General features: G+C 42.1%; 1 protein-coding gene across 4 annotated transcripts in view; it reads left to right on the top strand.

Annotated features, from left to right (window-relative positions):
• ITPR1 (inositol 1,4,5-trisphosphate receptor type 1) overlaps window positions 1-14,429 on the top strand; it is a 354,448-nt gene that overhangs the window by 176,631 nt on the left and 163,388 nt on the right. For 2 of the 4 annotated variants that reach the window (XM_024244292.3, XM_009238773.4), the window contains 10 exons: window positions 15-134; window positions 1,084-1,281; window positions 3,498-3,749; window positions 4,557-4,698; window positions 5,416-5,596; window positions 6,963-7,150; window positions 10,899-11,037; window positions 11,710-11,764; window positions 13,748-13,913; window positions 13,990-14,160. In XM_024244292.3, the coding sequence (XP_024100060.3) occupies window positions 15-134; window positions 1,084-1,281; window positions 3,498-3,749; window positions 4,557-4,698; window positions 5,416-5,596; window positions 6,963-7,150; window positions 10,899-11,037; window positions 11,710-11,764; window positions 13,748-13,913; window positions 13,990-14,160 (1,612 nt within the window). The remainder of the gene's footprint in view (window positions 1-14; window positions 135-1,083; window positions 1,282-3,497; window positions 3,750-4,556; window positions 4,699-5,415; window positions 5,597-6,962; window positions 7,151-10,898; window positions 11,038-11,709; window positions 11,765-13,747; window positions 13,914-13,989; window positions 14,161-14,429) is intronic. The other 2 variants (XM_024244293.3, XM_024244291.3) reach the window with 1 other exon arrangement.

The raw sequence follows: 14,429 nt of genomic DNA, 5'->3' as shown, positions 1-14,429 counted from the left end.
CTGTTTCCGTTTAGATTCTTAGATTACCTCTCCGACCTTTGTGTCTCCATGAACAAATCGATTCCAGTGACCCAGGAACTAATATGTAAAGCTGTGCTGAATCCCACCAACGCTGACATCCTGATTGAGACCAAGTGAGTGGGGAGCCGGGGTTTAGACGGAAAACGTGTGGTTCATTCAGTGTTGGTGCTCATGAGGAATAAAACCTAGCTCTATTGTTTTTTGAGTTGATCTAAAGTCAGCGTGGCTGGCATTTGATCTTCTTATTGGAAAAGTCTTAATTAGGAGAATTACTGAATTTGATTTTGGTGTTGCCTCCTCTGCATAGTGGTGTCACTTACTTTGCATACAAGTTTAAAAGTCATGTAAACTCACTGGGGAGCATTTTACACAGCTACATTTTAAGAGTTTAAAACTCTTTGTAAGTGTGACCATCAATTTAAAATTTCAAATGACATAATTAATATTTAGTGTTAAGATTAAGTCAGTGTTGGGAGGAGTTTTAAATTATTACTGTTCAGAACGTGTTTATTGGTCTGCAGAATTTTTGTTAACAGTAGTAATTCATTTTTGGCAAAGGAGCAGTTTTCCTGAGAAGTACAGTGCCAGTAATATGGACAACATTTAAAAAAATATATACTAAATCATGTCCTGAGCTAGTGATACTTCGTTGATTCACATGTATAACTCAGTTTTGGGCTTGGGCTAATGCAGGGTTTTTCAGTTTAGGTATTTTCACATTTTGGGCTTGGTAATTCTTTGTTGTGGGGCTGTCCTAGGCACTGTAAAATGTTCAGCAGCATCACCCACTTAGATGCCAGTAGCACCTCTCCATTTCGGCTGTGACAACCAAAAACCTGTCCAGAGACATTGCCTAGTGTCCACTGGGGGCAGCAGCACCACAGTCGAGAACCACTGGGTTACGGTATATGAGGATGTAAATGTCAGGCTCTCTGCGGCTCTGCCCTTGGGGGAAATACAAAACAAAAAGTGTCTTTCCATGTGTCTTTATGCTGAAAGTAAAGCTAGATCTCAAAGTATTTAAAAAAATAGTAACTTTTCCCTCCTCCTCTTGTTCTCTAGGTTGGTTCTTTCTCGTTTTGAATTTGAAGGTGTTTCTTCCACTGGAGAGAACGCTCTGGAGGCAGGAGAAGACGAGGAAGAGGTGTGGCTGTTTTGGAGGGACAGCAACAAAGAGATTCGCAGCAAGAGTGTGAGGGAGTTGGCGCAAGACGCTAAAGAAGGGCAGAAGGAGGACCGAGACGTTCTCAGCTACTACAGGTGCATGGGACACGTGTGGGGCTCAGATTGGGGTGCCCCAAAACAGTGGCACTTAGGAATTTGTTGCTCGTTTGTTGATTACTTCAAGGAATCACAAGGTGTCATCTTGTAAGATTGTCTAGAAAAAAGGCAGATGTGTATTTTAGAAGTTTAGAGTGTAAGGTTTCAGTCAATTGACATCTGGATGTGGCTGCTTCCCAGAAAGGATGAGTGCTCGCGTCAGTCCCTGGTGACAGTTTATGCTTAAGCAGCATGGCCCGTAGATATGGTGGTAGGTACGTAAGAGGCAGGCTGTGGGGTCAAATCCCGACCTCTCCACTTACCAGTTTTTTGACATTGGCCAAGTTTGATTTTATGCTCTAATTTCTTTATCTGCAAAATAAAGGTGATAGTGCCAATCTCACCAAATGTTTATAGACAGAGCCAGAAGATGTGTATGTGTATACACATATACCTACATATTCATCCACGTATCTTTCTATAACTACACAAATATATAATAAAAATCATGTACTTACACTAGTACTTCCAATTCCATTCCAGCACCATGGGGTTTCTTCTAGCCTTCATCTTTTCCATTTCATGACTCCCTCCAGCTGCCATGATTCCCTGTATGTTTACCTGCCTGCCCGTTTCCCTGTGTGTACCTGTCTCACCTCTGCCAGCCACCTCCTCGGTCCCCAGTGTCTCCTTGGCTGCAGCTCTAAGACCTGCCAGTCCTGCCACCTGAAGGGAAGGGAAGGGGAAGAAAGAAGGGAAGTGAACCAATTAATACTTTTAAAAGAAAAGGAAAGGGAAGATAAAGCAAGGCTTTTATTATTTTTTAATAAAATAAATTAAACTGCAGATAAAATGCCTTTTCTTGCCTCCTGTATTCTGTTCTCTTTCATTCGTGTGTGATGTATGCATCCTATCCACATTCTCTGTGTGCTACATTTGTATGCATCTATAAATCATATGTAGTATTTTATCTCTACTTAAAATTTTATATAAATGGTACTGTACTCCAAATAACGTTCTAAAACTTACCTTATTTATTCAATACGGGTACTGAAGCCATGTTGAATATATCTGTGTTAATAGAGATTGATCCATGTCTTTAATTTGGACTGCTGGATGATATTCTGTTTTATTGATTTATCACATTTTCATCACTGTTTGATATTTGGTCACATGCCACAGTTCTTCATGTCAGGAAACATCTTCATTCAAATTTTTCTGAGTATATGTATGAATTTCCATTCCACACTGGGAGGTGGGCTTGGAGGATATTCATATTTTAAGCTTTACTAAGCAATTCTAAATTGGATGTTTCAATGTACACACCCACCAGTTGTAGATGACAACCTTTGTTTCTTCATGTCTTTGTTAACCTTGAATATCATGATGCTTTTTAATTTTTGGTAATTTTATAAGTGTGAAATAGAATCATGTCTACACTTGCATTTCCCTGACATCTAATGAGGCTGAGAATGTCTTCAAATCATGATTATTAGAAATACATAGAGTTTTTAATTCAGAAGGCAGTATTTGTTAGTTTGAAAGCCTATGGCTTTCTTGTTATTTCACATTTCAAGTATGTTTACTCTTCCAATGTTTGATGAATCTTCTCCCAAGTGAATGAGAAAGAGTGCCTTAATTGGTCAGGTTCCAGTTAACAACATTCACTTGCAATTGGATGAAGATGAAAAGTGAGGAGCCTCCTACTTTTGTAAATGAAATGTGTTTTTACATGTGTAGGAATTAGAGTGACTTACATGATATAAGATCTTCAAAATGTTATAAAATTTCTAATTAGGCTTAATATGTGTGATATCTTGAACATTTCCTACATGGTCTTTACTGTATAAAACACAGCTGAAGGGATAGAAATAGACAACCATCTTAGGCCTTAGCATTCCCCCCATTTATTTTAAAAAGTAAACATTAAGGACCTAATGGAATTAGGTCGTCACATAATTGCTCCAACACAGCTGGATAGACATGTGTTCCTGTTGGCTGTCAACCCACACTCTACTGCACAGCTTGAACAGTTCTTTTATCTGCTTGGTACCAAAGCCAAAATCCTGGTGTACAAGAGCAATTTAGGGGTGTTGATGTATGAGTTTAGTTCACCAAATGTCACTCCCATGACAGTCAGGGCTGCCCAGATGACCCTGCATTCATCCTGAATGATTTCTGGAGCGTGAGCTGTGTGCCCTTGTTCCTTCCTCTAGATATCAGCTGAACCTCTTTGCGAGGATGTGTCTGGACCGCCAATACCTGGCCATCAACGAAATCTCAGGCCAGCTGGATGTCGATCTCATTCTCCGCTGCATGTCTGACGAGAACCTGCCCTATGACCTCAGGGCGTCCTTCTGTCGCCTCATGCTTCACATGCATGTGGACCGAGATCCCCAGGAACAAGTCACCCCCGTGAAATATGCCCGCCTCTGGTCGGAGATTCCCTCGGAGATCGCCATTGACGAGTGAGCCTGGCACCTGAAAACCTCGCTTTACATTATTCTGCGCGGCAGTAGATAGCCCCATATGGTCTCATTAAATCTTAGAAGAAAGATGAAATGTTGGTTTTTTCTTTAAGCTTAAAATAAAATTAAGTGGATGGCAAATATTTTTTTTTCCTCAAGAATGTAAAAGATGGCATGATTATGTTTTTGGTTTTTTTTTTTTTTTTGAGATGGAGTCTCACTCTGTCGCCCAGGCTGGAGTGCAGTGGCACCATCTCGGCTCACTACAAGCTCTGCCTCCCGGGTTCATGCCATTCTCCTTCCTCAGCCTCCCAAGTAGCTGGGACTACAGATGCCCGCCACCACGCCCGGCTAATTTTTTCTATTTTTAGTAGAGACGGGGTTTCACCGTGTTAGCTAGGATGGTATCGATCTCCTGACCTTGTGAGCCGCCCGCCTTGGCCTCCCAAAGTGCTGGGATTACAGGCGTGAGCCACTGCGCCCGGCCCCAATTATACTTTTTATATCTCATTTATCTCCTCTTTCATTCTGCAAATATTTAAGTGTGTACTATGTGCCAAGCTCAAGAAATATATCAGTGAACAAACTAGAAAACAATCTCTATGCTAGTTGGTGGAAGACAGACAATAGGCAAGATAAACGACTCAAATATATAGTTGGTAATATGTGCTAAGGAGGGAAAAAATAAAGTAGGGTCAAGGGATACCAAGGGTTAGGGGATGTTGACTTTTGAAGCTGAGTGACCCAGGAAGACCTCTCTGGGAATAACTTGAAATTTTGTTTCCTTTCTTTCTCCTTTCTTTTCAGCTATGATAGTAGTGGAGCTTCCAAAGATGAAATTAAGGAGAGATTTGCCCAGACCATGGAGTTTGTGGAGGAGTATTTAAGAGATGTGGTTTGTCAGAGGTTCCCTTTCTCTGATAAGGAGAAGAATAAGCTTACGTTTGAGGTAACTCATGATGAAATCTTCTATGTGTATTATCTGCCTCTCAGTGGTCATTTTTCTATGGGGCAAACAAAATATTTGAGTAGGTTGTGATTTTGGTCATGATGCTCTGGTTTTGAAATGGAAAGGAATTCAGCTTGATTTTGTTCCAGAATAAAATAAAACGGATACCAGTCACATGGCTTAATAGTAGTTATGGTCTTAAAAGAAATATACAAGGTGACTTGAACCACATAAAATGATAGAACATCACTTTGTGTTAAAACTGACAAGAGAGAAACATTGTGCTTGCAATCTGCCATAGTTTAATCATTTGCAGAACATAAATCCTTGTTACTTCTGAGTTAACAACGTTTCTGAGACTGCTTTTGCCTTTTAAGAGCTGTATTTCTGAGGATTGCAGAGTGTTATTATCTATGTCCTTGTTGGGAGTAACTCTGCTTGCCTGGTGTTAATATTATCCTTGGGAAGCTGTGTAGAGAAAATGATGAGGTCTTTTTTTTTTTAATTAGTCATCAGAGCAGATCAGTAGCTTTCCATTTCTTATTTTTCCTCCTTATGAAACAAAATGAAATTTTATCAGAAAGTGCAAGGAAAATACATGCCTTCTCTTACCATAAGGAAGGTCCAAGTCTGTCATTTCTAAACTGGTCAATATCAAATGGAATTGAAGGGGATGCAGTTTATGTAATACCATCTTCTTTTATTTTAATACAATAGGTTGTAAATTTAGCTAGGAATCTCATATACTTTGGTTTCTACAACTTCTCTGACCTTCTACGATTAACTAAGATCCTTCTGGCCATATTGGACTGTGTGCATGTGACGACAATCTTCCCCATTAGCAAGATGGCGAAAGGAGAAGAGAATAAAGGTAACAATGATGTGGAGAAGCTGAAGAGTGAGTATCTGAGGGTGCCCATACATCTGAGAGATGCCCTCCCAGCCTTTCCTGTTATGCTTATGTCGTACCCTATGTGTGATGCCACATCCTTTCTTTGTTCATTCCTTCCCAACTTTTCATCGTGAACATTTTCATATACTGTGTAAAGAAAAGCTGAAAGAACAGTACGATGGAGTCCCATGTACCCATGACTTTGAGTCAACAGTTATTCACATTTTGCTGAATTTTATTTTGTATTTATGTGTATTTATGTGTATTTTATTTTGTATTTATGTATTTATGTATGAGTCATGTGTATATTTTGTTGAACAATTTGAAAGTTACTTAACACTTTGAATGTTTATATAACAAATACATGTCCTATCATTGTTCTTGACATTCATGAAGCCCTTGATAATAATATTTGTTTAGGATGTAAGAAAATCCAGGCTTTTTTCTTGGTAGCTATTTCCACTTTGTGAGTAGGACAATCTGCCTTTGCATGTTTATTTCTTCCTTGTTTTAGGGTCAGAGTAGGCAGATATTGGTATCATGTATCAATTGTCGTTAACTGGTCTTCTGCAGCTAGAACAGAAAAAAATACATTGACTTATCTCTATTTGCTAGGTCTTGTGCTAAGTCATATTGCATTGTACCATTTAGTTCTTTTGTTGAGCTCCTTTATTTCCATTTTGTAGATGAGGAGACTGAGGCTTAGAGGTAATATGATGCACCTGAGGTCAAGCAGCATCAGGATTTGTGCCTTGTTAACTTTATATACCTAGTTCTGTGCTCATGACAAGCACATAGTTGATGATCAATAAAATTTGGGCAGGGCATGGTGATTCATACCTGTAATACTAGCATTTTGGGAGGCTGCAGCAGGAGGATTGCTTGAGGCCAGGAGTTCGAGACCAGCCTGGGCAATATAGAGAGAACCTATCTCTACCAAAAAAAAAAAAAAAATTAGCTGGGTGTAGTGATGCATGCCTGTAGTCCTAGCTACTTGAGACGTTGAGACAGGAAGATTGCTTGAGCCCAGAAGTTTGAGGCCGCAGGGAACCATCATTGTGTTACTGCACTCCAGCCTAGGTGATAGAGCAAGATCCTGTCTCTAAAGAAAATTTAAAAAAATAAAATTTGATGGGCAAGTTAGTGCACAGAAATGCCCCTCTGGGGATTTTGAAGCCCATGATCTTTCTATTGCTCTCAGAAGCCCAGATTTTTGATGTGCATTTACCTTTCCAGGTTTCCAAGGTCCTGAGATTATGTTGGAATAGGGATATGTTAAATAATTTGTCTCAAAGAGCCCCTGCCCCTTGACAGATGCCTCCGAGCATTCTCTAGAGACATTGTGAGCGTGGTCTGTCCTGGCCTTTCCTAGGCAGTAACGTGATGAGATCTATTCATGGCGTGGGAGAGCTGATGACCCAGGTGGTGCTCCGGGGAGGAGGCTTTTTGCCCATGACTCCCATGGCTGCTGCCCCTGAAGGCAATGTGAAGCAGGCAGAGCCTGAGAAGGAGGACATCATGGTCATGGACACCAAGCTGAAGATCATTGAGATACTCCAGGTATCCACCAGCTGGAGCTGGGGTAGGGAGGGTATGTCACAGGGGCGCCATTCAGATCCAGTTCCCTCTGTTCTGATGGAGCCCAAGGCTTTCTGGGAAGAAAATGGGGGCAAATTCTTAGCTCATCCCTCCGTGTCATTTATGAGCTGGCTCCTCTTAATCCCTTTACTGCTTTCTCCTACCCTCACAACATGGCCTTGTCCCTCCAGCCATGTCAAGACTTGCCATTGTTATCTTAGCTTTCCATGATCATTGGCCTCCATGCCAACCCTCTGCCTAGAATTCACTTACCTGTGTGTCTCCATATAGCTGCATCTCTGCTTATTGATCATAACTAGGTTCAGGGTTCCATCAACTTTGCAAAGCCTTCCTCCCTTCTTCCCTTTTTCATTCAATCAACAAATATTTATTGAGACCAACTCTGTGCCAACTCCCCTTAAGCACTGGGAGGGTCCAGCAATGAAAAAAATAAATGAAATTCCTGCTTCTCTAGAACTTAGATTTTGATAGAGGGGCATGGGCATGTATTAAGAATAAGTGCTAAGAGATGTTAAAAAGTAAAGGAGGGTCAGGATGGTTTGGAGACACTGAGGACAGGGAGTTGGGGATATTGTGTTTGATGAGGTTACCAGAGAAGGCCTCTCCAGTACAGTGACGTGATTACACACCTGAATGAAGTGAGGAGATAGCCACGCAGATATCTTGGGAAAGGGTATCTGAGGCAGAGGGAACAGCAAATGCAAAGACCCCATGGTGAGGAGGGCATATTTGGGAACAGGTGGGGTTCAAGAGGGAATGGGAGAAGATCAAGTCGGGGAGTAAATATATGTAACTTCTTGGACAGATTGCCTGTAAAGATGCCCAGAGAAGTGAGGACATGGGCAGAGAGCGATTGTTGGTAACAAGGTTTGTTTTTGTTGTAATGTTTTTTAAGTGGGTAGATTATAACAAGCTTGTATGGTGAATAGGAATGATCACGTATACAGGGGGAACTTGTTGCTGTTTGGGGAGAGAATAATTGTAAGAGCAAAGTCCTTCTGTAGGCAAGTGCAGGTGGAATCTAGTATATAGGGAAGGCTTGGTCGTAGGCATGAAACCCTCCCAAGCCTCTCTACAGCTTTGAACCCCACCCGACAACCTGCGCTTCCCTCTTTCTGTGCCATGTAGGTAACTTTTATTCATCAACAAAATCATCTGCTCCTTAATGGAAAGAATTATGTTAGCACCTTCTTTTTTTATCCCATGTTGCCTGATCTCAACCCCAACAGATGTAGTAGAAATTTATAAATGTTTAAGATCTGGGGATTTTATTTTTTAGTCTGAAATCACCCTTTACCAGTGCTTTGAAAGTTTTAATGGGTTGTCTCAAAGTCATGTAATTAGGACAATAAAGACAGCTTAAGTAGAGGAGAAACCTTATTGAATTTATGCCTGACCAACAGTAGAGAAAGATTCCTTTTTTAAAACTTTATTTTTAATAAATTTTATTTTTAATTTTATTTTCAATTTTTTTTGTCAAGACAAAATATACATATAAAATTTGCAGGCCATGGCCCATGTGTTCCAAAGTGGTGTCTTGGACGTTTATCAGAAACGACACAGTGCAAAACTTGGTCACATCTTGAGGTCCACTCACTGTGGTGACCTAAGAAGGATTGGTCGATTGAGTCATTCTTTCCACGGGTACTTATTGACTCCCTACCATGTGCACTGTGAGGAATGCAAAAATGATTTGAACAGGGGCTCCATCCACAAGGGGTTTATAGTCTGATGGGAGAATAAGGTATGATGAAGCTGTGTGGATGTGGAAATAAAACCACCAGAAAGTTCTCCTGAGATGGGAGTCCAGGGGTGGGGGTCATGTGACTCCACATGGTACAGATCAGAGAAGGGTTGATGGAGGAGGTAGGGTTTCATCTGAGCCTTTAAGGTGGATGGGCTTTGTACGTGGAGAAACAAGGGCCCGTTCTCAGGCGGATGGAGCAGGCTGAAGCTGAGTACCATGGGACGCAGGTCAGTGGGCAGTTCTCCCTGAGCAGAGACATAGAGTGTGCTGAGGGGAAGTTGTCAGAAGTGAGGTTGGAAAGGAGGACCAAGCCACACTCCACAGAGCTTTGGGTGTCTAAAGTGCTAAGGCTTATTCTCTGTTGAGCCTTTGAAAGTCTTCAAGCAGGAGGTTAACATAAGAACAAGTGGTTAGGAGGCTGATTTGGTAAATTTGGTTCTGTAAATGGAACAGGCAGGAGATAATGAGGCCTTGAGCAGGGAGAAACCGCAGTAGGGGAGAACTCTGTGAGAAGCAGTAAATGGAGAACCACCAGGACTTAGTCTCTGATTAGATGTGTGTCCAGGAAGGAGACGCTGATGATCAGGCAACTGACTAAGGTGGAGGAAACCCAGACAGAAAGTAGATGAAGGCAAGACTGACAGTGTTAGTGTGTTAGGGCTCTCCAGAGAAACAGAACCAATAGGATACATGCAGATAGACAAGAGGGGGTTTATTATGGGAATTGGCTTCACGAAGTTATGGAGGCCGAGAAGTCCCCCAGTCTGCCACAGCAGGCTGTGTCCCAGGAAAGCCAGTGGTGTGATTCAGCCTGAGTCCCAAGGCTGAGAACCAGGGGAGCTGAAGGTGTAACTCTCAGTCTGAGGCCAAAAGCCGGAGAACCTGGAGCTCTGATGGGCAGGAGAAGATGAGTGTCCCAGCTCTAGAACAGGTGGATTCGGTCTTCCTCCACCTGTTTGCTCTATCCAGGCCCTCCGTGGATTGGATGGTGCCCACTCACACTGGGTGAGAGCGGATCTTCTTTACTCAGCTCACTGATTCAAATGCCAGTCCATTCTGGAAACCCCCTCATAGATGTACCCGGAAATAAAGTTGTACAAGCTATCTAGGTGTCCTTGAAGCCAGTCAAGTTGGCATATAAAATTAACCATCACGGTTACTTTCGTGCAACACTGAGTTTGAGGCCCTGGGAAGATAGCAAATGGGATGTCCAACAGTCAGTAGGACACATACACTGAGAGCATGGAGGCAGGCCAGAGACCTGTCTCCCTCTGGCAGAGGTGATGGCCGTTGGACTGGGAAAAGTTGCTGGGAGGGCTAAGCAGAGACAAGGGGAGAATGGAAGGAAGAACGTGAGTGAGATCCCTACATGATATCAGCTGCTCAATCTTTCTTTTTGGTTCTGGCAGCAATCCTGGGAAAAGTGACCCTGTGTTGGAATAGAGGGTGAGGGAATACAGGAGGCAAAAGAAGAGGGTGTCCAAGGGTTTGTACCCAAACCAGGGGAAACAACCAGAAACAGGAAATAGGAACCAAGCTAATTTTCCATAGTAAAAACAAATTTTTTTTGTTAATTCTCTTAAATCCAAAGCAGGCAACTTCACTCTTCTCAGTGTTAGGCCCACAGTTGACATTCAGTACTTACTAAAATGGAGTCTTGTTTTATAGACTCCATTTATGGAGCCAGGAGTGAGTGATTTAGTGTTCCAATTGTTAAATTAATTGCCAGGATGCTGAAGTTTACACTAGAGGCTAAGGTGCTATGGGCAGACTTCATATGCCCCATGGAAGTCTGCTGTTGTTAAAATGACTGTTGAAATCTAAGCCAAATACTTGGCTCACTTAGTGCTTAAGGTAATTGATGCAGCTGATACCAGGCCCCGCCAGTGTGTGGTGGCTTGGCTGAGTCAAGGTGGTATGTTAATGTAACCAATCTGTTTCCATTTCCACTTGAATCTTTAGTTTATTTTGAATGTGAGGTTGGATTATAGGATCTCCTGCCTCCTGTGTATATTTAAGCGAGAGTTTGATGAAAGCAATTCCCAGACTTCAGAAACATCCTCCGGAAACAGCAGCCAAGAAGGGCCAAGTAATGTACCAGGTTAGTGATTCAGAATGGAATTTCAGCCATAGAATGGGACCTGGCTCTAAGGAAAATGGGGAGAGCAAACAGTATCTTCTAGAAAAAGGGTAAAAATGGTTTTGAGGATTATTGTGCCAGGGCATCATCCTGGCACTTACTCTTTTTGAGCAAGGGAATAATTGATAGAGCCCAGATTCCTTCTGGGTTGGATCTTGTTTCCTTCCATCTTGGAGTGTCTTAGTCATGAGACAGTTGAGGTTTCCAGCATTGTGGTTACCCACCTCCCCAGCAAAAATACCAAAATAAAAACAATAACAAAAAACTCTCCAGGAGACTTCTTGTCCACTAGCAGCTTTTACTCATGTTGGAAGTTTTTCCCTGCCCAGGAACTAGTGGTGAAGGGAGAGGGTAGGAGTAGAAATAATCCCATCTACCAAGCCCAAGCTTCCATGAGTGAGATCATCGCTATCCTTTACCAGGGGACCACGCAGTGAGGGAGGAAGGGGCAGGAATGTGGAATATGTGGGTAATGTCATCTGAGTTAGTCACTCTGCATAGCTTTGCAGTATAATGTTCTGGGAGATTTGGGGTTAACTCAACAGCTTTACGCTGCAAAACTTATGGATGAGTTCACCAGCAGCATGTTTGCAGAACTTCCTGCATCTGAAGTGATATGTTCTAACTTTTCAGGTGCTCTTGACTTTGAACACATTGAAGAACAAGCAGAAGGCATCTTTGGAGGAAGGAAAGTATATTTTCAGTTACTGTTTTGTAGGTGGTTCTGCAGTTGCGAAGGCTGCTCTTCCAGAGCTCTCAGAGGCCTTCCCTTTATTATGTTAGTAAATATTTAGTCTCTGGGCTTAGGTTGTTTTGGTGCTATCTTTGGAACTGTTAGTACTCAAGTCAGAGTTAACTCAGTTGGCTTGATTGGGAGGAGAGAGAGAGAGAGAAAGTATGTGTATGTGTGTGTGTGTCTGTGTGTCCCACCTAGGACAGAAAGGATTTAAGGAGATTTCTCAAAATACCTACATTACAAGATTATTTTTACATAGTGAGGAAATGCAATCAAAAGAAAGAATAGAAAGAGAGAGGGGCTCAAAACAGAGTGAAGTTAGTAAGGTCATGTCCTGCTGCTGCTGCTGGGCTGCAATTTTATCCCTGAGCTCCTTACAGGCTATGCAACAAAGAAAGCAAAGTCTTGTTCTTTCATGGTTCCTAATATTAATGTATGAACCCCTTTAAAAAAAAACCGCACTGGTCAATTTTGACTTAAGACATTATTATAATTATGGAACTCTTATACCTCCAAGTATAAAATTTGGTATAAACATCATATGCACGTAGTTCTTATAATTAGCACACTTGGTTTGATTATTGCTTTATAACATATTACTCCAAAAAACTTAAGGATTCAAACAACCACCATTTTATTAATACCTCTTACAGCCCTGTGGCTTGATTAAGCTGGATGGTTCTTCTGCTGGTGGTCACTGTTGTGTCTGTCATACTGTAGTGAGGTGGTAACTGGGGCTGGCACCTCCAAGTTGCATTATTCACATTTCTGGCACTATAGCAGAGATGCCTGCAAGGCCAGGACTTCTTTCTCTCTCTGTCCATGTGGATAGCTTGGGCTTCTTTACAGCATGGTGGCTGACTCAAAAAGCAAATGTTCTAAGAGGACAAGCCAACAGTATGCAAGTGCTAATTGGGCCTCTGCTTGCATTGCATTTCCTAATATCTTATTGTTCAAGCAATCCCATGGCCAAGCTCAGTGTCAGTGTGGGAGGGGACTACATAAGGGTTTGAATACTCTGTTGGGGCCCACCAGTGTTAATAGTCTACCTCAATGCTTCATATAAAACCTGTGAAATTTGAATTAGCAACATTATGTACTATGATGGAAGATGTTTTTCTGAAACTTAAACAAGGTATTGTGAGTTTAGCATAATACAGGTTCCATGTGCTGTGTGATCACTCAGCTCTCCCGCCATTTTCCTCATATTGAACAACACTGAAACCTTCACACCTTTTTGGAATACATAGCGTGAATACAGTATTTATAAGTCCTCTCTGTGCTTTTCTTATTAGCCAGCAACCATGAAGTTTCCACCATTTGTCATTCATTTGACTCTAAACCCAATATAGGTGCAGACCCAATAATTGACTGGCAGTGCTCAGTTATGGAGTAGTCTGCCATTTGATCTAGAATATGCTTATTAATATTTAAATATAGTCAGGCATTGTGGTGCATACCTATAGTCCCAGCTACTCAGCATGCTAAGGCAGGAGGATCATTTGAGCATAGAGGTTTGAATTCAGCCTGGGCAACATAGCAAGACCTCATCTCTAAAAACTAAATACATAAACTAATAACTTAGGAGAAACACATCCTCTTGCAGTTCTCAGACCACAGACGAAACCCAGCAGAAGAACACCCTATGTAGATGTTGAGAATCTAATGCTAGTCTTCTCACTTTGGCAGGGAAGTGACTTTGGCTTAAAATTTGACTTACCTTTTAATATGACATCTTACTTGTCCCCTCACCTCACAATATAGTTGAATATGAAGCAAGGCTGTATTGTTAAAGGAGCTAATAAAAAGTGAAATTGCATGTCTGGAGATGATAGTACTAGAAATGTAACTAGGTTAGGTGCATCTGGGCCCAAGGTGCGTGAGAGGAGGCATTTGTGATTCATTTGGCCTTTCCCCCACCTTGTGCTCCTTTAGTGAGGAGAATACCCCACTGGACTTGGATGATCACGGCGGCAGAACCTTTCTCCGTGTCTTGCTCCACTTGACGATGCATGACTACCCACCCCTGGTGTCAGGGGCCCTGCAGCTCCTCTTCCGGCACTTCAGCCAGAGGCAGGAGGTGCTCCAGGCCTTCAAACAGGTAGCTCAGGTCACCCACGTATGTGTTGTCTGTCCAAGAAGCTGTTGTGTGCACCTAACGGATTGCGTTCATTAAGGTTCAACTGCTGGTTACCAGCCAAGATGTGGACAACTACAAACAGATCAAGCAAGACTTGGATCAACTGAGGTCCATCGTGGAAAAGTCAGAGCTTTGGGTGTACAAAGGGCAGGGCCCCGATGAGACCATGGATGGTGCATCTGGAGAAAATGAACATAAGAAAACGGAGGTGAGTGAAACACAAGTTATGCTGCCAAAGTAGATGGATGGGCTTCTCGAAACTAGTGAGCATCCTCTTCTGGTTTTAGGTATAAATGTGATAGGATTTATTTTCAAGAGATCTGCTTGTTAAGTCACTAAGATCACAGCTGTTTGCCTAGGAAATAAGCTATGAATCAAAGTTTAGCCATGTCTCCTGTGCAGCCTTGGACCGTGTAGAAGAGACTTTGATGTTGAGTGAATTAGCACAAGGTTTCCCTTACAGACCCATTTGGGAAT

The sequence above is a fragment of the Pongo abelii genome, chromosome 2 (assembly GCF_028885655.2).
Source record: "Pongo abelii isolate AG06213 chromosome 2, NHGRI_mPonAbe1-v2.0_pri, whole genome shotgun sequence".
NCBI classification, from domain to species: Eukaryota; Metazoa; Chordata; class Mammalia; order Primates; family Hominidae; genus Pongo; species Pongo abelii.
This window is presented reverse-complemented; position numbering and strand designations above follow the sequence as displayed.